Here is a 23,448-nt window from a genome sequence, read left to right as displayed (position 1 = left end):
ACTCTTGTTCTCTCCTGCTTGCTTTCTTTTTTCTTTCTCAGCAGGTGATCCAGGTGATTGATATATGCTTTTTTTTTTTCTCTGCCCGTTCTGTTGGTTTTTGTCTTTTGCCCTTCTCCCCCGTCCCTCTTCTCAGCTGTTTCTCTTTCCCTCTTTCTTTCTCCCCTTCTTTCCCCCAGTCAAGTCTGTCCCGTATTCAGTAAGTGAAAAAAAAACAAAACAATAAAAGGTGAATCAAATGGACCATTACGGCAAGGCTGGGATGGTCAGTTTGGTAAAGTAAATCCGTTGGGCATCTTTCTTTGCCTTTAGACAACAATTCTGATGGCAAAAGAGCCAAACGGGACAGGCAAAAAAAAAAAAAAAAAAAAAAAAAAAGGAATGTTGTTGGGTTACTCATGTACAGGTAGGACAGACACAGAGCCCTATAACCAGCCAGCACTCCACAGTCAGGTTCATTTCCCCCCTACACTTGTGGACAAGAGATATTTTACTTTGTATTCTTATGGTGACATTTTATAATCATAACTATCATTGATCAGTCATTCATCATTGTTGAATCTGATGACACTATAATCTTTGTTTTATATCTATGGTAATCTGAGTAAAGATTAATGGATGCATATTATCATCATTGTAATCAAGTCTCAAATGGTATCCACAGCATTGTATTCACCGTCCAAACTGGAGGGTCCAGCAGGACCTTGTTCTAATTCATTTGCAGGCCTACATCAGAACATGCACATACAGAGTTATGTAAACACGCACGTTCGCATACACACTTATTTACACAGGGAGGTCATGTCAGGACATTCTCTAGTTGGACACACAGGCTCACAGAACTGCACAACATGACATGTCACACACTTGTTTTTCTCTAAAGTATCATCTGATGTTTGTATAAGGAGAACTTTGGACTATGGGGAGACTGTTATCATTTCCAGTAAGGTCTAACTGTGTGATGTCATCATGGGTTATATAAGGATGGGGAGCTGTCCACTCTTTGGAGAATCTGTTGCAAGTTTTCTTCCCACACTTCTGCGCAGAGTGTGTAATTAAAGATCACTATTTTGACGCCTCCCTGGACTCAGCCTGCTTTCTTCTCTTACCCAAAACGAACGAATCTTAACAATTCTTGGTGCCGAAACTCCGGCTGGGGAGGAGAGGAGCTGCGGCTGCTGCGTGGAAGGTGCCAAAACGAACGGAGATCAGCAGCTTATCTGAGTGACAAGCCAGGCGAAATAAAAGGTGAGGGCCACCTGTTGATGTTTATCCAAAGGCGCTAAAATTGGAAGTTAAAACTAAATTTAATTAAATAATATTCACTCAGTATGGGCTTCTTATGTCTGTTCATAGTGATCTTTGGTAATTAGTGTTAAAAATAGGGAATATTGGTCTGTCTAAATTTATTGCTGTTTATTTTGGGGGTGAATTTTGAGCTAAGAGGTTATATGTGTTTAAGACAATACGGTTTAAAGTGTTTAAAGAAGAGGTGGGTTGACTGGATGCCAGCCAGATGCTCGGTAGTGTAGGGAATTTGGTTTTTATTGAGTAGCAAAAACGCGGTTTTGGGCCTCAGGTAATTAAACTGGGGGGGCAGAGTGCCCACAGTGAGGCTTTTAAAACAATTAAAGGTCTTTAGAACTGGGGACGCGGTCCCCTAAGAGCGCAGCTGCTCAGCGCCGTGGCGGCGACTCCTGATCGCAGACGCGTGGTTAGGCTATTTGCTCGGTTGGTTGCCGGGGAAGTTCGAGCATCCCAAACAAACCAAAGTGGTCGACGGAGACCACTTTCCTTACTGCGCTAGATTGATTGACAGGGTTGCGGACCCGGCCGTGACCAGTCAACGTCGTTGGCCTGTGAGCTTTAAGTAAAGCTGAAGGCGTGGGTTTGATACTAGCGCCAGAGGTGGAGCTCCTTCCCAGCTGCGGGAAACGGTTATAAATTAATTAGTATTTAGAAATTAGACCGCGGCCAGCGAGGGCGTTCCCGACGCGTGTAATTGATCAGCAAGGCGCGGCCTGGGCTATAGATGCTTTTAAATTTGTCTAAAAGTCAGGAATACCGGTATAGAAATAAGAAGTGAAATAAAAAAAAAATAGGCTGTTCTGGCATATGGTGTTTTCTTATGTCTATGCGGGCCCGTGTATGTAAATAGGATATAAACTACCCGTGTGTGTGTAAATAAAGTGAAAAGTAGTTGCCTGGAAAAAGGCAGAGGTGTGTGCTTTATTCTTGAAGTTGTGTATATAAAGTTTTTAAAGATCGGTTGAGTCTCTCGCTATAAGGAGGGAAACGGCGTGTATAGTAGATTGATGGGATTATTTGCATGTGTGAAAACTTTGTAGTTGTTAGGGGAGTGAATGTGAATGTGAGAGTGAATTTTCGCTGGCTTCAGGTGTTTAAACTGTTACAGTGCGAAATTTTGTTGTGAAAGGAGGATTAGAGTGTGTGTGTGTGTATAGGTGTGTCTGTGAGAGAAAGACAAGGTGGGGGCCGAGTGCTGTGTGTGTGTGACTTTCTGCATGACAGAAGAGGAAGGAGAAGTAGGTCAGTTGATTTTCTGTTAAATAACAATAGTCAAGAAAAAGGGGAAAACAATAAAGTGTGGAAGTGTGAGTGAGATATTGTCTCTGACTGGGGAAGCAGTGAGAGTAGAGGTCACCTTATTCCCCTGCTGGACTCAAGAGAGAACATGATTTGGAGTGTTGTGGAGGAAAATAATTAGTAATAACATCAAGCAGTTTTTGGGTTTGCAGTCAAGAACATATGAAATTTTTACTTGTGGGGTTTAAAGTTAGTAAAGAGTTAAATCTACCCTCCTCAAGACTAGGAGTGAGTGATAAATACGGGAAATGAAGCAGGATTTATAAGGTCTTCAACTGATGCTTGGTTCAGTTCAATAATATAGGCAGTTATGTTTATACAAATACTAAGTGTATGTTTAGTGTATTCATACAGGTGGTTTTTTCTTAACCTGGAAACCTGAGTACGGCAGAAGAAGACAGGCCAAGCTTTGGCTCAAAAATTCACGGCTGGACACCAGAGTTGTCCCCACCCGGGAAAAAGAGGGAAGGCAAGTTTTAGGCAAGTTTCTCTCGCTGAACTGCTCTTGGTGCTGTGTCCCTGAATCTCACCAGTGTTAACCTCTGGCGGAAGACATGGAAAAAAGGAAAAGATGTTCCTGGTAAATGACTGAAACAAATTAAACCACACACAACCAGAGAAAGGTATGAGAAGTGTGAGGAACAGACACATGTGCGTGTTAGAGAAATGCCTCATTTGAGAAAAAGTTAAATTAACCCACATACAGACGCACCCACACATGCAATGAAGAAACAGCTTACATACGTGTGCACGTACAAGCAAGGTTAAAGTAGCGACACTTAACATACACCGGTTTTTAAATGATATAGTTTATCTACTACTGACAAATAAACTCTCTGGGTTGCAGGACAACAACTTAACTTCAAAAGAAAAGTCACTGGTCTGACCATCCAGTGAGGACACGACAAATTTAGTGGTTAAAAGAGTCAAATTGGCAGAGGTGGGACCAAGTCATTGTTTTGCAAGTCTCAAGTAAGTCTCAAGTCTTTATCCTCAAGTCTCAAGTCAAGTCTCAAGTAATGTCAGGCGAGTCAGAGTCGAGTCTCAAGTCACTGGTGTAAAAGTCCGAGTCAAGTCACAAGTCTGAAACTTTGAATTTCAAGTCCTTTCGAGTCTTTAAAAAAAACAAAACGAAAAAATAATGTTGCAGTTATGCTAAATGTAAATATTAGACCATGTAATTTTTAAATCTGTGTTTTTCTCAACACATGACAAAATAGTTAACTTAGAAAATATACACAAATTGTGAAATTGCACCTCTTTAAAATGCAGCTCAATTAAACCTAGCTCCAAGAATAATTTTCACCGACAGTTCTGAGATAAGCTGCATGTTATTCTTGGATGCGGTTGTAGGACCGGCTTTAAAATCGCATGACAAAAATATCATACACATTAAAAAAACTGTATCACCAACGTAGCCTGGACAACATTTGCTAGTTAGATGAAGTCAGCTATCTCATCGTAGCATATTTATATGCATATTTATAATCATACGGTTCTTGGAGTGAGTGCACACACTCATGAAGTTTAGTAACTTCCGGTCACTGCAACAAGCCCAGGTACAGTTTACCGACGGATGGGTGCAGGACCTTGAAATGCACCGTGTAGAACGAAAGACCATCGTACGTATCATAAGTTTACCAGTCTCACAAATCGTCATCATAAATACACATTCCTTAACCGTTTATTAATATAACCTTTGAGCTCAACGGTAATTAATCAGTAGTGGAAATAATTTCTGGTACCCATCACAGAAATGTAGCAGTGACAATAATATTGTATGCTGTAATCGTACTGGACAATTAGTGATACAAAAAACCTGTTTTATCCTGTGAATAAAAGTATATGTTTTTGTCAGTGTACCATAATAACAGAAGCGAAACGCAATATTGTGTCAGGACAATTCACTATTTATGCACAATAAATAAAGGAGCATAGCGCGACAATTTCTGTTCAGCGCCAGACTTGCTTGTAACCTATATCACCAATTATGTTATGAAAATGACGTATTAACTACTAAAAAACACTGACCTTCGTGTAAATGCTTGGAGCAGACTAACCTGTGAGCTGGAGTGTTCTGGGACGTTATATTTGGTCTTTGAATGGCTGCAATCCAGGCCATCCGTCGCGTCTTTGTTACTTCGGAAACATTGTTCAAGCCATGTTTCCGAAGTAACAAAGACGCGACTCAGTAGTCTACCTGGGGAGTTGAAGAAAGAAGAATCCGAGGGCGTTTCTTCGCTCCAAGAGGAGGTGGCAAAGAGGCCTGAAGCGTGACAGGCTGAGACTCGAGTCTGAAGCTAAAAGCTCAGCTGGGTTGTGGGGAAATTGGAAAATAAAGGGGGTGTTGACATGTATGAGTGTTGCTACATGTTTGTTTGTTTTTTGACAGACGGGTGAATTGCCCAGACGCAGAGGTCTACCCGCTCGAGAGTCCAAATTGATTGAGTCGCTACGGATGGGATGGCTCAAATTGCTAAAGAACAGCAAGTAGATGATTGACACAGTTTACTGAGCCCGCTCCTCTGTATCCAGAGGATGATTGGGGTTATCAGTGCACTTTGAAATTGACTAGAGAGGCTGTGGACACAGGTAACTGCACCACCTTATCAGGGTTATATCCGCGAATTGACAAGCGTACGCAAACACGTCGATCCACGCCTAAACGAAATATTTACACATGTCTTGAATTTGCGACGGACGTGGTGAAAAACACTTTAACAATGTATGTACATCCAGGTGTGAACACGGCGCTGGAGGATTGGATGACGTCTGTGTTTGGGCAATGGAAGGGTGTGTTTATGTCTGCCATGTTTTCTTTTATAGTTTTTCTAGGAATATTGATGATCGGGTGTTGTCTCATTCCTCTGGTAAGGCAGGTGTTGGTAAATCTGGTAAGCAGGGCCATAGACTCTGGTCCAGCTGGTTCAGCTGGTCCGGGGTATATGATGCCGTTGCGAGAGGCCGCCTGGACGGAGGAGTGAAACAAATTTGGGTAAAGGTTGGCCGATGGCCAAAGAGGAGGAGTGTGGACAAGAGATATTTTACTTTGTATTCTTATGGTGACATTTTAACTATCATTGATCAGTCATTCATCATTGTTGAATCTGATGACAGTATAATCTTTGTTTTATATCTATGGTAATCTGAGTAAAGGTTAATGGATGCATATTATCATCATTGTAATCAAGTCTCAAATGGTATCCACAGCATTGTATTCACCGTCCAAACTGGAGGGTCCAGCAGGACCTTGTTCTAATTCATTTGCAGGCCTACATCAGAACATGCACATACAGAGTTATGTAAACACGCACGTTCGCATACACACTTATTTACACAGGGAGGTCATGTCAGGACATTCTCTAGTTGGACACACAGGCTCACAGAACTGCACAACATGACATGTCACATGTCACACACTTGTCTCTTTCTCTAAAGTATCATCTGATGTTTGTATAAGGAGAACTTTGGACTATGGGGAGACTGTTATCATTTCCAGTAAGGTCTAACTGTGTGATGTCATCATGGGTTATATAAGGATGGGGAGCTGTCCACCCTTTGGAGAATCTGTTGCAAGTTTTCTTCCCACACTTCTGCGCAGAGTGTGTAATTAAGGATCACTATTTTGACGCCTCCCTGGACTCAGCCTGCTTTCTTCTCTTACCCAAAACGAACGAATCTTAACACACTGCATCACATCAGCTATGCCTTCAAGTATCTTGTCCAGTCTTGTGTGTGTTTTGTGTGTGGTTGTGGTCCCGGCTGTATGGGGTGAGTTTTATTTTTAATATTTAAAATAACAAAGTGAAAATAAAATATCAAGCTAAGTCATCTTAATTCTCTATTAGTGTCTTTGTACAATATCTGTCTGCAGGATCTGTAATGCACTGCAACTTTAAGCTCTCATTCTCACTTTGCTTCAACATGTGTGTCTTACAGCTGATCACTGCCACAGTTACTGGGACACGAACGGTGTCTTCCATGATACTCAGGAATGTGAAAAGTACTGCTGTGGGGACTGCAGGACAAAATACTGCTGCAGTGACATAAAGTACAACTTTACTGAGAAAAAACAGGAACTCTGTTTCAGAAGGTGCGCTCTTCATTTTAGCCTTTTTTCCCCTTCAATGCTCCAGAAATGAGCACAAACTACAGCTTTTTTTTGTATTTGCAGGTCTGCTCGAGTGAAAAGAAGCTATCATGTAGCGTATGTGGGAATAGGGGTTCCTGTTCCCATTCTCGTATGCACGGGTCTCATAATCTGCTGTGTGACTCGTTGCTGCTGCTGCTGCTGCAGGACATCCAAAAAGAAAAATCCCAGACGAGAAATAATCAGTAAGTTTGCTACAGCTGCAAGCAGCCACACTGGCATATTATCCAGAAGCATCTTGTTTGAAATTATGTTTAATTCTTACAATGGAAAATGGCTGTTTGATGAGCTTTATGTGTTAGAGCTCTTTCCAATTGGGATGGTGGCTTACAGGAATTCTTGAAAGCAAGAAATAATCTGATGCACAAACGCTCACGAAACTGCAAAACTGTCAGTTTTACAGTTTGTGCAGGGTACATAGTAAGACACAAACACATTTTTTATCCCCATTGTCTTTAAACTTTTGATTTAAAAGTTCCGTTGTAATGACGGGAACATCAAAATTTGCTTTCATTTTCAAACTACATGAAATCTTTCGCTTTCTCTAGCGTTAACCACTGTAGTTAAAACGGTCTATCAGCCTGTACCAGCAGCCACACCCATGCTCACAACTCCACCACCCTCCTACCAGGAAAGTGGTAAGTTTTTTCATTACATTTTAAAACACAATAACTACGTCAGCTCAAACGTTTTGGAGTCTCATTGAGAGAAATTGTTAGCAAGCATGGCTGATGTCACCCAGATTTTGAGGCTAGTCATCAAATGAAGCTAATAATCTGTTTTTGCTGTGATTTTAACACATATTTGATGGCATCTGATTTCCATTATTGATGCAGTCACACCAAGGGAAACCAAAATTATTACAATCATGTAAAGAACTGGCGATTTTATTGCCTTTGATCTGATTGCTTCCATGACGGGGACCACGTCTTAAAAGCAACTTTGGTTTGTGAAGGCAACAATAAAAGGGCAATAAGAAGTGAAGTCTGTCGGCTAGCTGTCGGTAAAAGGGGGTCAAATTGCCAATAACATGTAATCTGATAATGTGGTGATTAACTGTGATATAATCAACTCTGTATACACAGAGCTTCACACTAAAGTGACTGCAGGCAGTGCAAATCAGATTGTTTGAGAATGAATGAATTTTATTCCAGTGAGACTAAACTGTAACACAGGAGTGGTTTTTCTTACCATTATGTCAACGTAACGATGCTTTTAAAAAGACAAGTCAGAGGGTAATACACTTTTATTTGATCAAGACTGGTAGAAAGCTCAAACAAGAAACTAAAGGTCTTTGTCATGGACCTACACCAAAATCCAGAAGGCGTGAGGACTTTTGGAGGACCAGTCCCATTTTTTTTATTATGTAGCATATTTCAGACTTCAAAAGTATATTCAGTAAATTTGTTTACTTCCTTTGTTCTTTACTATTAAAGGCATACTTAGTAAATACAAACAATATATTGCTTATTTGTCTTTTCAGTCCCATTCACACAATCGCAGCCAATGGACTCCTTTCAACATCTCAGCCAGCCTTCTGCAGCAGCATTACATTCAGATGAGCTGGAGGAGCTTGAACCTTGTCATGGGCCACAATCTGTAAAAAAGGCTAAGATCCAAAAGAACTCATCTATATACGTCTAAAAAGGGACTTCATGTTACAAGATACACGATAACACAGAGTTCAGAAATATTTACGCGTGACTGTGCTAATGCTAAGAGGGTAGAGTTCGTAAGAGAGTATAATACCTCACCATGAGCAGATAATCATTGTGAACAAAGTTAATAGCTGCTTACAAAGTCATGTCCTCTTTGGATGTATTGCTATTTATCCGGGGAAGCAATGTTGAAGTGGTGACTGGTAGATGTACAGTCTCAGCTCTTTTGATGAGTTTTATTTAGTTTTGTTTTAGTTTAAATGGGTTTGTATGATTTATTGTGAAAGATATAATAAAAAAACAACTTCTGTATATTATATTGTGATGTGTTGTGATTGAGCTACATGTTTTTCTCTGTCCAGATGCTTAAATAAATATTCCATTTACAATGTAAATTATGGGCACTGATTTTTGTGTTGTTCATTTAGCAGTAAATGAAGAAAATATAACATTTACATTTTTTTAACGGGTCCATAAAACTGCACCTGACTAATGGGACTCATTGGTTTGGTGAAATAACGAGAGGACGGTTGGCAGTCTGTGGCAGCTTCAGGCGACCCGTCTATCTGCAGAGAGCATCTGCTGTCACACGGGTGCGGTGTCAATAATATGTAGTACAACTAGTCTGTGGGTTACTTTTTCTTGTGTTGTTGTTGAACCGTCAACTGTGGAGAAGAGCTGAAGTGAAACCAAAAGTTAAAACTAATGAGAAATATTCAGACTTTACTTTTCTTTTTTTAATTTCTCCTATAAATGGTGAATTCTGCTGTTGCTCGTTTTTCTGCTCTGATCTGTCAATAGATCAGCATTCGACTGATTCACAGCATCATCCATGTCGAGCAATGTACAGCTGAGATTTTACATGGGATGATGTTTGCGGTGAGTGAGTCGACCTCTCTCTGTACAGACACAACTGTGGTAACATAAATTAAACACCGGCAAGTTGATTAAAAGCTCGCCGTGACCACTTAGCCTGATTGGGTAAGTGAATCCAGATAAGGGAATTCTGGGAATGAACTTTGCACTGGTGTCATTTCTGTATTAGCTCTGTCTGGGACCTTTGCTCTGATACTTTTTCACATTCATTAGATTTTTTGTTGTTCGTTATTCTAGAGCTGAGCCAAACATTTATGTCTCAATTTTACATCTGGGGTAAATTTGATTTTTCTCGCTGGTGCTTTTACTGCCATGACTGTTAGTGAACTGTGGTTCAAACAACATTTTTCTGTGGCTCAAACAGAAGCAGTAATATATATTATATAATAATAATAATAATAATAATAATAATAATAATAATATAACCTATTATAATAATATAACCTCCTGGACAAGAGTCTATTCAACACTAAAGATGTGATTAAAAATCAAGTTTGTACAAAAGCATACAAATTCAATTCATTTCTGAAGAGTTATAACTATTATTATCACCTTTACAAAACCACTGTAAAAAGCACAAAACATATATAACCCTTTTAATGAGCCAGGCACACCGGTTCAACAGCTGTTGACAACCTGATGATGTGACAAAACTCACATCATGCAAAACTGGTTTCTTAAATATGAATGGTCTCCACAGAGCACCTTTGGGAAGTGGTGGAAGATTTACATCATGGATGAACACAAATCTGCAGCAACTCAACTCTGTGATTCTGTCATGTCAATACGGACCTGAGTCTCCAGTGCTTTTTAAATCTATGCCATGAAGAGTTCTTAAGGCAAAAGCTAGTCCAGCACCGTACTAGCCAGAAGTATATAATGATGTTTTACCATCATTATATACTTCTGGCTAGTACGGTGCTATATATATATATATATATATATATATAAGAAAGAAATAAGGCTTAATAAAACATCTTACTTGAATGAATGAATGAATGAAGTTTAGTTTTTACATCCATAAACGTGTGATTACATGTTTTCACCAGTACGAGAAAAGCCTTCCCAAAGTGCACTCAGACAAATATAGCCAGAATGGGCATGCTTGGTTTTAATCCCATAATAACCAGCACCAACTCCCTCTTATAGCATCTTACACTGTCCATAAATCAATACAGTAATAGTGCTGACTGCAGCAATCTCAGCCATTGAAGCAATGTGGGACTAAAACGGGAGAAATGACCCTGACTGTGTGCACTGCTGCTGCAGTCTACTGTCTAAAATAAGCTCTCTCCTTGGAGCGTGGCTCAGACTGCTAATGAGCACTTATGTGGGAATGCCAGTGTCATGGATAGTGTGGCAGATAATCTTTACAGCCAGCTTCACTGATTTCTTTCTCCTCGTCTCTTTCTTCTTCTTTTTTCCACTTTCTTCTATCTCAGCCTCTGATTATGCTTTGTTCTGTCAAAAGGCATTCTTGTCTGGCCTCCCGCCCGAGCTGCCTTTAAGATATTTCAGCATTTTCTCCACATCCCACACCCACATTTTTCCTTCTCTTCTAAGTTCTTCTGGTATTTTTTATCTCAAAATGAAGCAGCTCATCTCTCACATAATAGACAGAAGGAACACTGCTTCATTGAATATAAAACCACCTTTTTGATCTGGTGTTAGATAATATCTGGGACTCTGCAGTGAACCAGTGAGCTGTGTGTGGGAGCTCCGGCTGACAAAAGCACAAACTCCCCAGTGCCGGCTCTCGCTGTGGCCAAGGTGCTTCAAACAGACACCGAACTTTTCCAAATGGAAACACAAAGAGCCACAACAGCCTCCATGTTTTTAAATCAAAGTTAATGTCACATGTGTACAAAGAGAACGGAACCAAAAATGAGGAAACATCATCATCAACTGTTCAGATCCAGATAAACTTCTGAATTTATGAAAGGTATTTCTTGCTTCTTGATCCTTTTGACTAAATACACAAAACATATATACTTTACTATTTAATTAAAAAAAATAAAATAAAATGTTGTCATGCTAAAAAAAATGAAGGTGGTCTATGGTGAGCAGAGTCGAGGTTATACCTGGTAAACATGAGCATGTTAGCATGCTGCTGCTAGCAACAACAGAGCATATTCAGTGTGTGGTATCGATAACTGTTCATCCAGGATTAGATTAAATGAAAAGCAGTTACTATGTGTAACCCTCAAGTTATAATGACCAAGTAGTAGTTGTTATACAGGAATACTTGTTGTATTTATCTTTGTCGTACCAACATGGTTTCTTTAATCTATCATGCAAAAGGCATGTTTATGTCTTATTTTCTGATCTAGAGGGGATGTATTGACTGAAACAGCACTTGCCTCTGAAAGCCTCTGTCTGTTCATCCCTGTAAAGATCAGAAGAGGGACGAATATTTTAAGTAACTGAGCTACAAACATTCTCCAGATATCTCTGAAACAGCAAATTCATCCTTGGCCTGCACGTCTCCTCAGGCTGATTGAGGACATCTCTGATGCTGTTAGCCGCGATTCACTGTGAAATATTTCCAAAGGGGAATATTAAAATAGATCCTAAGTCTATTTAAAAAATACTGACCTCACACAATTGTGCTTCCATTAGTCTTGCCACAGAAATGGGTTTTAAAGTTCCTTTAAAAAATAAATTAAAGCATCTGTGAAAAGTTGTTGAAGATGTTTAAAAATGTCTACAAAAACTCAGGTATAAACATCTTTTTAGGGCTAAATGTGCTCATACATGGGATCATTTTTAAATCCCTCATAAGGGCAGCAGGGGGCAGAGAAAGTTTAACAGCAGGTTCATGAAGCTGGTTCATGATGCCAGCAGGTCACATGAGAAGAACTGAGCCTCATCCTGCTGGAAGCTGGTGTATGTAGACACTGATAACACTACCACAGATGCTAATCCTAAGCTTGTTTCAAAGTTGAAGTCACACTGACCAACTAGTTTAATCAGCAGGATGATATTTGATCAAAATGAGATAAAACTCTTAATTATAAAAAGGAGCTGTTTTATAATGACTTTATTCTGGATTTAAGCTTTAAAACTGAAAGAGTTGCCTTTTTTCTTCCTTTTTCCTTTTAGTGTATTTGATTGCAGCTCAATCACTGATCCTTGTAAAAAGTTACACTCTTCTGTACACTGTATGTGTTAACTTGAATATATCCAAAATGTATATTAATTATGTTGATATTTAGCTTTCTGTCCACATAAAAAAAAATGTATTGCGTCAAAAATGGAAACTTTGAAAACCCTGCTCAACCCACATTAATGCGTCGTCACCTTTTACAATCAAATCTGAACGAACCCATCCCGACAGACCCCCCCCCCCCCCCCCCCCCCTCCCCACGGGGAAACAGGTCCTAAAAACCTGTAAACTCATTCCAAGAATGCCACCTGTTTGTGTAATTAATGTGCAACTGTTTGCGTGACGTTTATTGTGTGGACAGTTGAGGTGACACGCTGACAGCTGCGCGCAGATTTGACCTCAGAGAAACAGAAATTTGTGTGGGTGTAGTCCCACTTTGTTAGATTATGTCCCTGTTGGCACTGCTTAGTCACAGTGCATACATTATTCCACTCTGTCTTTTCAGGAGAGCTAAAGGCCTGAAATAAAGTTTCCTGGGTCACTGTGCACATTTCTGCCCCTTTTGTCCTCCAGATACGTTCCAGAGATGTCGGGACTTTAAAGCTAAAAGAACATTGAGTTTCTTGTATGCATTACTCCGATGTACATGCACCTGCAGCAACAGGTGGTCACAGAGGGAGGCGCTTTGGAGCGTGTGAACTCAACAGATAAAACAGTCTGCTGTCTTTTCACCCGCTCTCGCTCTGTTCAATGGCCTCCAAGTATCCGGACAACCTTGCCTGGTATTTTGGCACAAGTCCCTTGAGTGTTGATGTCAGCTGAGAGAGGGGAGAAAAGGAGGGAGGGAGGGAGGAAGGGAGGGAGGAGGGGATGAAGGCCTGAGAGAGAGAGAGGAGGGGGAGGAGTGAGCGGGCTATTCAAGGCACTTGTCCTCTGTCTCCCTCTGAGCACAGAGGAGGGGGAGGCGCACATGCATTGAGGGAAGCACACTTGCACACATAGTAGTAGCAGCCGCATTTTCACAGGCTGCTCTCCAGACTGACAGCAGCAAACGGAGTTGAGAGGCAGCGCAATAGAGCGAGGGAAACAAGGCAGGCATCCAGAGAGGAGAGCAAAGCAGAGGAGGCTCACGCAGGGTTTCCCCTTACTGCCCTTTGGCTCTCTGGGACCCACAAAAGGAATCTCCTCTGTGCTCTTCTTGAGTTGAACTTGCTTTGCCAGAAGACCTGCACCCCACTATGGCAGCCCTGGTGGGACATGGGAACCCTTGTCCCCTCTCATCTGATTCCTCTAAACTGTGGACTACCTTTATTTTGGGTGTGTTGACCCTTTCGACTCAAGTCTGGGGCTTTAACTTGGATACTACTCACACACTGCATAAGTTGGGAGACCCTGGCACCTTCTTTGGCTTCTCTCTTGCGCTTCACCAGCAGCGTAATCCAGACCCTCAGAGCTGGTGAGTGTGAATGCGGCACAGAGCTCGTCCTGTGTGTCCTGTGTGTTTCTGACTCAGGTCAAATATGTGATGTCTTGTGTGCGCACCTGCTTCTCATACAAAAGCTCATCGTGAGTTCATTCTTAGGGATCTAAAATGCTAATGCCAACACAGCCAGCATTTCTGCACTGCATCAATTTGTCAAATCACTGCTTTGCTGCAGTAGTTGCTTATGTGCAGCGTCTGCACTGAGAGGAAAGTGGATGAGAGCAAGCTTCCTGAATCAGAAGTGAGGATCTGATTTCTCTAAAAGGTAGAAGAGTGTTTTTAAGTCATTCTCTTGGAGGAACTCATGTCCCATGAAGTATAGAGTGAGGAGTCTTCAGTCTGTCTGGTTGTGCCTGTGAACCCAAAGTTAAGCTGTTCATGTGTGTTTGCTCTCTGATCTGCTGTTTGCCGGCAGCTGTTTTGATGAGTCTTCCAGTGTGACCGGAACACTCACGAGTCCTGTTCCAATCCTTCAGCAAGTCATGAATAAATGATAACAACAAGCCTGCGTGCAAATCTTTGGACATGTTTACGACAGGACCGCGAATAAAAGGCTGCCCAAGTTTAGCTGTCTGGATGCTTTGTGGTTAATATTGACGAGATCTGTTCCATCTGATTTGGTGGTGTATTTTCTTTTAGTCATGAATTTGGTGCTGCTTTTTGTCAAACAGTCTCTTCTTAGATTAATACAGCGCACACTATCTGGTGAGATTCAGAAGCTAAGAAGTAAAGTTGCAGAATTGCAAGAAAAATCATGCATATAAAATAATTACATATATCACAGCACTCTGTATTTTATAAGATCCTAACAGAGAAGAATACACATGTATTCCAAATCTTAACCAACAGTTGAACTATAGCTGTAAAATAAATATAGCAGCGTTTGAGGTAATATCTTCCTCTGAAATTTACTGATAAATAAATGTAATGTTAACTCCAAACCCCAAAATAGCAAATGCAATGTTCATGTCACATGTCTGGTATAAGGGAAAATTTATGTTTAAGGATGAGGGAATTAACTTGCTACAAGCTCCTGTTTTGGAGCTCCATATTTAACTGCGGGCTGCTTAGTTTACTCGGGCTGGAGTCACCCTGTCGCCTGGTAAGACCAGGGGAATGACATCAGACACAGTCATGTCATCCCTCTGAAAACCAGCATGCTGTCCAGCAGCATTCCTGGGACTTATTTTAAAAAGCAACTACCAGAATACTCATTGTATCCCTGACTGCTGTGTCCTGAGTAAACAAGGGATAAGACTCCAGCAAAACTGTCCATCAGGGATGTTAGAGCCAGGAGACAGTCAATAAAACTCTGACCTGATGTGCTGATGTGATGATGCATCTACTGGAAGAGAGTGGCATGAATGATGTTGCTGCCGGTACGCTGGGAAAGTACTTTGTGTTTGGATGACTTTATGGTGATTTCATCCTCAGTCGGTCTGTGCAGATGACTTTGCAGGGTGTAGCCAGCCAGGGTTTTAGAAATGTTGAATAATGGGGCCCAAAACAATTTGACTATACACAAAGAAATGTATAGTATTACAAATTTTGTCAACTTTCAGCTTTGTTACTCTACATTTTTTCATGAACACCAATGTCCTTTAAAAGTGTTTAGCTCAAGAAATGAAATCATTAGGCCAAAAGGTAAAGCAGCATTTTATGCCCACTTTTGTGGAGGAGGAGCAGTCTGAGAACGTTCTGCCATTTCAGCAAGTTGACAAAACGATTTTAGAAAACATTATTTTTAATAATGGCCACACTGACAAATGCAACGCTTTTAACTCTGTTTTTAGTCTTTACTGTCTCCTGAAGAAAATACACGACTCTTTAGCCGTTCTCAGTCCACCAGCTACAGCTGTGTCTGTTAACCTCCTAAGACCCGAACTCTTTCATGGCGTTTTTAATTTCTCTTTGCTATTTGGGCTGATTGGGACCTGATGAATATAAAAACAAAGAAATACCAGATTTTTGTTTTTGACAAAAATGAGATCCACATTTCTTTTAAATTTTGCTAGAACAGTGGCAGTATAATGTCTTCGTAAGTGGACATCAGGCCCTTGTAGAGCAGAATTGAGTATTTTGGTCTAGACAACCCAAAATGTGATGTCCACATATGTGGACGGCAGGTCCTAGGAGGTTAAACAACTTGTTCATGAACTTATTCCCACAAGCACTTTTTAAGCTGTTTATAAGTGCTGCCTATCTAACATTCACACATGTATTCACACTCCGATGGATGCATTGGAGAGCAACATGGGGTTAGTATCTTGGATATTTGGATATGCAGACTGGAGCAGACTGGGATCAAACCACCAACCTTCCGGCTAGTAGGTGAGCTACTACCTGAGCAACAGCCAGTAGCGATGTGATGTCCACATATGCGGACGCCAGATTAAAAATGCACAGAAACTCACTGCACTTAAAAACGATGAGTATGGGCTGCAGAAACAAATGCTAAGGAGTCAAAATCAGATATTTTGGTAATACAATAAAATTTTATTTTCTTTGTAGTCGTTTGAATTTAACATGTAATAAAATGTGACATTAATGTGTTAATAAGCCCACATTAATAATGTATTCCACATTGTTTTTGCCTCAATTATTGTGTGATAAGTAAATGTTATGACATGGTTATTGCCTCTGTCTTTAAACCACATTATAACCCCACTATTACCATATTACTTTAGAGCTGTAATATAAAGTAGGGGAGACCGGGGATAGTTGTAACGTGGGTCAGTTGTAACACTTCCAATTTCTCCAATCAGGGCTAAGTTTCAAATGATGTGACTCATCCTGTGCATGCCTAATTCAGTTCTGCTATCACATGTGAAAAATCAGCACATTTCGTCAAACACAGACAATTTAACACGAAAAAAAGTAATTTGTACGCCAAAAAGTAAGTTTTTCTACTTTATTTCAATTTCTAATAGCATTATCTGCTTTGCAGTTAAACTCATCAAACTTAAATTATGTTATTTGTATGTCTATGGGGATATATTCTGTGTAGGTCTTTAGTGCTAATGTTTTAGCCGTTGGCTGTAATGTTAGCTAGTTCATGGCTATAGGAGTCTGGGTCAGTTGTAACAGCAACAGTCTGGGTTAGTTGTAACAATAATGCAGATGTTGCAACTTACCACACTATTACTTTAACTTATATTAAACAAGTTGGGGCAACGACATCAGCAGAGAGAGGTTCACTGGTCGCTTTTGTATATGCGGTTAATGCCTGTTTGTGTTCCCACACATACATTATGCAGACCTCTGTGTCAGAGATGGACCAGTAGGAAGTACTGGTAGTGGAAATAAATCAGGATGGGTGCAAGAAACAGAGTTCCTCATCTTTCTGAGGCACTTTGCAAACCACACCAAGGTAAGCCAGGATAAAAAGTAATGGAATTGCGATGCTGGTGAACAACTACATTTTTTCAGCTTCATTGTTATGTTCAAAATTGGTGCAAGAGTTGTAGGTTATAATGCCCACTGAGCCAATGAGGCCAAACTCAAGGAAGACCAACCAAAATTAATGAAATATTCAGTTGCAGAAAATTCCATAATTTGTCTTTTTTGGGGGGTTGGAATATGTTCAAAAGCTAGATTTCTGCATTCTGTCACACACACACACACACACACACACACACACACACACACACACACACACACACACACACACAGCTACATTAATGGCTCTAAGTGCATTCATGTGTTGAATAAACAAAGATTACATGTTAATATTTTGTTAGTAGGCTACCCTTATTTCATTGTGTTACATTTCACCCCAGGATATGTTACAACTAACCCAGACTATGGGGTTAATTGTAACATTTCACTCTTTGTGTTTGAGGCCATACCATACAATGGGTAATTGTGCTGCAGAGAAAATAGCTGCACTATTTAATAGCCGAGACATGTAAATACTTTGCATTACATTTTGAAACCACTACCTTAAAAGAGCTCCAATTTACAGACAGAAATGTCAAAAATGTTACAACTATCCCCGGTCTCCCCTACTACCAATACTTTTTATCCTTCTCAGCGTGTGTTCTGGGATCACCAACACAAAATCATTCTGTGCCATTTCGCATGCTTTTAAGTCATGTTTTAATTAGATTTGAGGTAAAATCATAAATTGCATTAAAATAAAAATCCTCTTAGGGTCTATGAGACTTTTGGAATTATGTTTATTAAAAGAAAAATGGCTTTCAGCGGGAAATGGAAACCATCTAGTGTGTTACACTCTGGACAATCCTGACATGTTGTTTTTAGGAACATAATGAAAAAATAATTCTTCCATGTATCTTGGTGGGAAATTCTAAATATTAGAGGTTTTAATGCCCCTTCAGAGATGTATTATTCAGAAGCAGCACAATAGTTATGCTTCCTGTCTGAATAATACATTTCCATTAAGCCTTATTCCCTCTGTGTTATTACATTTCCTATTTGGTAGTTTAGTCTCCAGCCCTCGTGAAGCCGTCTGCCTGAAACTTATTGTAATCAGATGCTACTGACTCACTTTCTTTTTCTATGATGAGGGTTTGGGTTACTGTCACCTGTGGCCATAATGTTTTACAGTCATTGTGTGTTATGTCACTCTATTCGACTGAGAAAATGATATTTTTCTTTGATGCTCTGTGCTGTGCTGACTCATGATTAAATCATACTATAAAGTAATGCGAGTGCTAATACAGATCAGCGTAGTCATACTGTCGCCCCTGAAAGAGTTTCACCGCCAGCGGCTTTGGAGTTTCACAGTTTATCAGAAGCTCAGCAAAGATCAGAAAAGGCAATACTGTTTGGAGTTGATACCGCGTACACAATGACTGCCTTTTTGTTCAGTTTTGCAGCATCAAACCTTGCAGCTTATTTTCAGTATGGCAGTAAAGGTCAACCCATGTGACACAATATTATCATACTGACTCACATACTGTGAGGACAAGCAGGTCGTTGACACGGCTGAAGTAAAACTAGGCCACAGTTTAGAGCCTTTTGTAAACCTTTGTTTTTCTTCCTGAGCACAGGCCAAAGCTTAAACGAGAGAATTTCATCTTTTGCTGCTAACGCCAAACAGAGGATGAGACGTGATGGGTATTTGAGTCTGAGTTATGTGTACATCTGCTATTTTTAATGCTAAGAGAAGTGCTTCTGCTATTAGTGTACTGCCTGGTGAAGACGGGAATCTCCCTGGGCTTGAGCCCCCCACTGCCTGTTTACCTAAATTTAAATAATAAACATCTTTACGCTGTGGTAAGTCTGCCCAAAATAATTAAGAAAAAGTTATTCCTATAAGACAATATGCTCTAATATTGTCATAATTCATTAATAATGTACAGATTTCTGAGTTTCAGAGTGCTTAACACATGTCCAGGCACAGCAGTCCGTCTTTGCTAATCCTAGCTTGCTTTTTTCACTGAAATATCTGTAACATCACTTGTGCATTATCAAATTCTATATCAAAGTCCAAATCTATATAATAAATCCATATACAGTGCGTGCTGCAAAGCCACACATCATTGACAATACTGTTAGACTGTGATTTATCCTACAGTTGATTTACAATTGACTGCGTTGCAAAGCATTCATAGGAAAAGTAATAAAGTCTCAGGTTGCAGTAGGGGTCATGTTTACATGTGGTACTGCTTCTGAGAGTAGGCGCAGTCTGTCTCAGAGCCTGGGGGGGCACAGGTAGCTGACATAGTCACAGACATGTGTCTGGAGTTTGGTTTCATTGGCTGAATATGAATCCAAAGCAATGCTTTTTGAGGCCGAACAAATCCTCCTCTTGAACCGAAGGCATGATTAACACCCTAAGGAAGACTGGGACATAGGGGTGATCACATGCTGAATTCCAAAGGCATACAGAGTTTGCAAAACAAGAAGGGTTTGACATTTTGGGAAACATCCCCATGTACTTTGTTGTTCTGCTTTGGAGAAGAGAAAACATCATAATTTCTAAAAACATCATAAAACCTACATAGGGATTATAATTCTCATTCTGATTTCAGATCTATACAGAAAATGCACCGAGCAACAGATTAGACCAACAAACACTAAAAACTGGGGGAAACAGGTAGTCTGTGTCTGACCTAATAGATAGTCACAGTATTGTGACTGCCTGCCACACTGCCGAATCGTGACGCATCCATTGAAGTCATAGTGAAAATTTTAAGTGGAAAGTGGAACTTGTTCCAACATCTGCTCAATGTCTTTAATGAATGACTCAACACAGGAATGTGCTTTATATAATTAGTAATTATATTTGTTAAGGGGCATCTACACAAGAAGTGATTCAAAATTACATGATGACCAGCAACTGTATAAAGCCACTGACTTTAAGTGATAATGGGTGAAATGCATGCTAGTGACAGTTGTTGGTTATCAACACTGAGGCAACCAATTAAAGCAGCTACCACCAAAAGCTAAAGATACCATTAACTGATATACAACAGGGTAATAAATACATTTGAGCATTACCATGGCAACAAGAGCCAAGAAGGTCATGACCAACTGTTTTAGTAATGAGCAACGACTGAATCGCTTCATGTTTGGATGTCGCTTGAGAGAGGATCTGACCAAGAACAATGTAACCATCTTGCCATCTGCCTCACTGCCACAGTGCGCTCTTTGCTGTAAAAACCACAGTAAGTTATGGCCAAGGAGACAATGTCACTGTCACAGTGATGTTTTCTGGAAAAAGCTACCTACCACCGTATAAAGTCATAAACACTGTGTAGAAAGACTGAGTTTCCATTTCATAAGTGCAATGAGCTGTTCACTGACAGATTGTTACCTCGAACCTGTTTGTCACCTCATTTCTGTTACTTCTGTTAGTACTCCATGTGTTAAACTGTGCACACTAGAAACTTGTGAAAACCTTAGTGAACACTGCAAGTTATGCACTTATCAGAAATGATGAACTTCTATAGTGAAGACAACAATTCAAACAGCAACACATGATCAATATCTGTTCGCCGCCCTGTGTTGATGACGTGTCCTTCTCCTACTAGCTGAAAATTGTTTGGCGGTCCCTCACCTTCACCTCGACAGCCAAGATCAGTCTTCCACATTTTGGACAATATTCCTGATTTTATTTGATGAATTATGACTCATTCACAGTATTCTCCATCCCTCCCTGTGGTGTTTCACACATATATATCTATAAGTGTTTTTAAACAGGACACAGCAGAACTTCTTCACACATTTATTATACAAAGAAGAATTTATGGGTGCTCATTTACATTACAACAGGCAGATAAAAGCTGCTTTTTCACCCTGGCTTAAGAGTTTAGAATGAAGCGTCCCCCCTTTCCCCTCCCTAATTCAATTCATGATTTCTTTTCCCGCTCTCTCTTCCCCCCTTTAAGTTGATCCCACAGTAACTTTCTCACTAAATCTCCCAGAGGCCATTCATGTGAAAGCCTCATAAATCTAAGAATTGTTGCAGTGCTTATTTATATGAGGGATCAGAAAAAGCAAAGGCTATGCAGCACGAGCTTTACAGTCTCTCGTGCACATACACTCGATTAATGCCCTTTTTTCTACCTCCCAATCACTCTCTGTCTATTTAGCATTCCTCTGTTCCTCTGCTGGACTGCCTGGGCTTGGACAAAAGCTCGGTGGGAAGCAGCACTGCCTGGTCCAGAGCTTTCAGGAATATTACTTTGCAGACTGCGTGCACACTGAAAGCTGATGCACAATCTGCAGCGTCAGGCTGAAACATATAACTTGGATCTGATGGAGGCAGTGCTGCAGAAACTGTTTCTGCATCTGAATTTCACAGTGAACAGATAAAATCTTGAGGTTACACATATATGCTTTTAATTTTAAACATTTTGTAGCATTAACTGCATAAATAATGATCTGTAATTTTTGACTCTGACCTTTTGCTTTCCTTGATTTCCGATAAAAATCTTAGCAATACGTTGAGCTGACCCCAGCACTCACTTATGAAAACGGCACGATCTGAATGTGGGGGAGGTGTCGAGGGTCTGATGGTAACGGGACCTGCAGGGATGAATAAATCATTGCATGCCTTCTCTTTGATTAAATGTGTGTGTGTGTGTGTGTGTGTGTGTGTGTGTGTGTGTGTGTGTGTGTGTGTGTGTGTGTGACTGATAAAGAAGCAGTTTAATAAATCACCTAGATAGTAGCTCGACTTAGAACTGATGGGCCTCTGATCTGTGTCCAGAAACACACCGTGCCATGCAAACCAGACCAGAGCAGGAAATTATGAGAGATGTTGATGCTTTTTGTTTGGAATTATTAAACTAGATTTTCAATTAAATTTTTCAATTTTGATGGCAGTGATCATATAAAGTGAATGTTTTATTTGTTCTTTAATAGATAATTGTTGCAGTGTCGTATTGAGACTTGCGTCAGTAATTTCAACAGATATGAGCTGAACTGACGAATCTGACTTACAATGAAATGCAGAATAAAAAGGCACCATGCTTTGAAAGTTGAAATGTAGTGTGTTGGCTAAGTTTATGCATCACTAAAATTAAGCTGTTACATATATGAATAAACACATGTGACTAATGGGCTTCCAAATGTGATCACAAGCATTTTTGGGATATTAACATTGAATTGACTTTTTAACTGCTTTTGGTTCACTATATTCTGTAGATTCGAGTTTCCAGAGAGCCCAGACAGCTTATGCACCAAACTACCAAGAAACTGCAGTTCATTAATGAATTAAAGAAAAACAATGACAATGGGAAATAAATAAGACACACTAAAAATTAGCAGTGGAATTTGAGAACCCTAATAGATAAGTACAGAGACGGATCAATACATGTATGACCAGCTAATGGCAGGGATGGGGGACAAAATGAGAATATAAAAGGAACAGACAAGGGATGGTATAGTACCCGAGGGCCATTATTTACCCATCTATGCCCCGAAATGGCTCTTCATTCATTGATCAGGGGGGCAGGTGGTGAGTTTGGGGGTTGTTAAAAATGCATGTGCAGTGAGGATGGGGTTACCAAGTACTTCAAGAACCATTTCTGCCTCTTCTTGCTGTCGTGAGAGTCAGCTAAAAAAAACAAATCTTATTTTTTGTACATTAATGCACCATGATTGTGATGTTCACATACAGGCAGGACGTTGAGTCACATCCGTGGGCAGTGAACCACAATATCCCAGAGGAGATTTGCAGGAACTGGCAGCTGTTTCTGTCTCTCTCTTTTTGCAAATTATCGAGTAGTGCCCAACTCTCTGCTCGCCTGCCCATACTGGAAATGTTAAAACAGGGTGATTCACAACTCGGTCACCTCGCTCTCAGCTGTTGCTTTCTCGTCAGCAAGAAACTGGAGTCAGGTGTTTACACAAAAAGTGCCATTTGGCTCAAGGTTCACGAGAGTCGTCACCTTGGTCGACACTGTTCGACAGCCTGTGTGTAGGCCTGTAATTCACAGTCTGCGTACTATCTGCATGAGTATTAATGCATTTTTCAGCCATTTATACACACGATAGCATATATTTTGTGAATGTGTATACAAGTGTGATGCGTGAGTCTGTGTATTTCCAGGTCAGAGGTCACAGTCTTACTCCAAGATAACAACAGAAGGTC

At 40.3% G+C, this 23,448-nt stretch overlaps 2 protein-coding genes across 7 annotated transcripts in view; both read left to right on the top strand.

Moving 5' to 3' along the window:
* The first annotated feature begins 569 nt into the window (after window positions 1-569).
* LOC147331534 (uncharacterized) lies at window positions 570-8,727 on the top strand. Of its 2 annotated transcripts, XM_086293953.1 has the most exons (6): window positions 570-1,248; window positions 2,949-6,378; window positions 6,547-6,700; window positions 6,782-6,942; window positions 7,306-7,395; window positions 8,241-8,727. In XM_086293953.1, exons 2-6 carry the CDS (start codon window positions 6,312-6,314, stop codon window positions 8,399-8,401), a joined length of 633 nt encoding a protein of 210 aa, XP_086150079.1. In that variant the 5' UTR covers window positions 570-1,248; window positions 2,949-6,311; the 3' UTR covers window positions 8,402-8,727. The 2 variants fall into 2 exon arrangements, with proteins under 2 accessions (XP_086150079.1, XP_086150078.1); XM_086293952.1 differs by having other exon boundaries at window positions 570-6,378.
* Window positions 8,728-13,445: 4,718 nt separating this feature from the next.
* The window catches only part of LOC147331533 (integrin alpha-7-like), a 38,783-nt gene continuing 28,780 nt past the window's right edge, over window positions 13,446-23,448 (top strand). For all 5 annotated transcript variants that reach the window (XR_015129196.1, XM_086293951.1, XM_086293950.1 and 2 more), the window contains exon 1: window positions 13,446-13,853. Coding sequence is in view for 4 of the 5 variants with exons in the window: in XM_086293951.1 (XP_086150077.1) it covers window positions 13,636-13,853 (218 nt within the window). In the remaining variant the exon portion in view is untranslated. The remainder of the gene's footprint in view (window positions 13,854-23,448) is intronic.

The sequence above is a fragment of the Aulonocara sp. 'chitande type north' Nkhata Bay genome, linkage group LG5, assembly GCF_057382095.1.
Source record: "Aulonocara sp. 'chitande type north' Nkhata Bay isolate Kocher_YH1m ecotype deep benthic linkage group LG5, A_spYH_male_GT1.1, whole genome shotgun sequence".
Taxonomy (NCBI): Eukaryota; Metazoa; Chordata; class Actinopteri; order Cichliformes; family Cichlidae; genus Aulonocara; species Aulonocara sp. 'chitande type north' Nkhata Bay.
The sequence above is the reverse complement of the archived record's forward strand: the minus strand, read 5'-3'. Positions and strand labels throughout refer to the sequence as shown.

Excerpts from the sequence above, each read along its gene's own strand:
- LOC147331534 (XM_086293953.1), top strand. The coding sequence starts at position 6,312 with ATGCCTTCAAGTATCTTGTCCAGTCTTGTGTGTGTTTTGTGTGTGGTT. Across the intron at positions 6,379-6,546 it reads TGTGGTCCCGGCTGTATGGG|CTGATCACTGCCACAGTTAC; the intron begins GTGAGTTTTATT and ends TGTGTCTTACAG. Across the intron at positions 6,943-7,305 it reads TCCCAGACGAGAAATAATCA|CGTTAACCACTGTAGTTAAA; the intron begins GTAAGTTTGCTA and ends CGCTTTCTCTAG.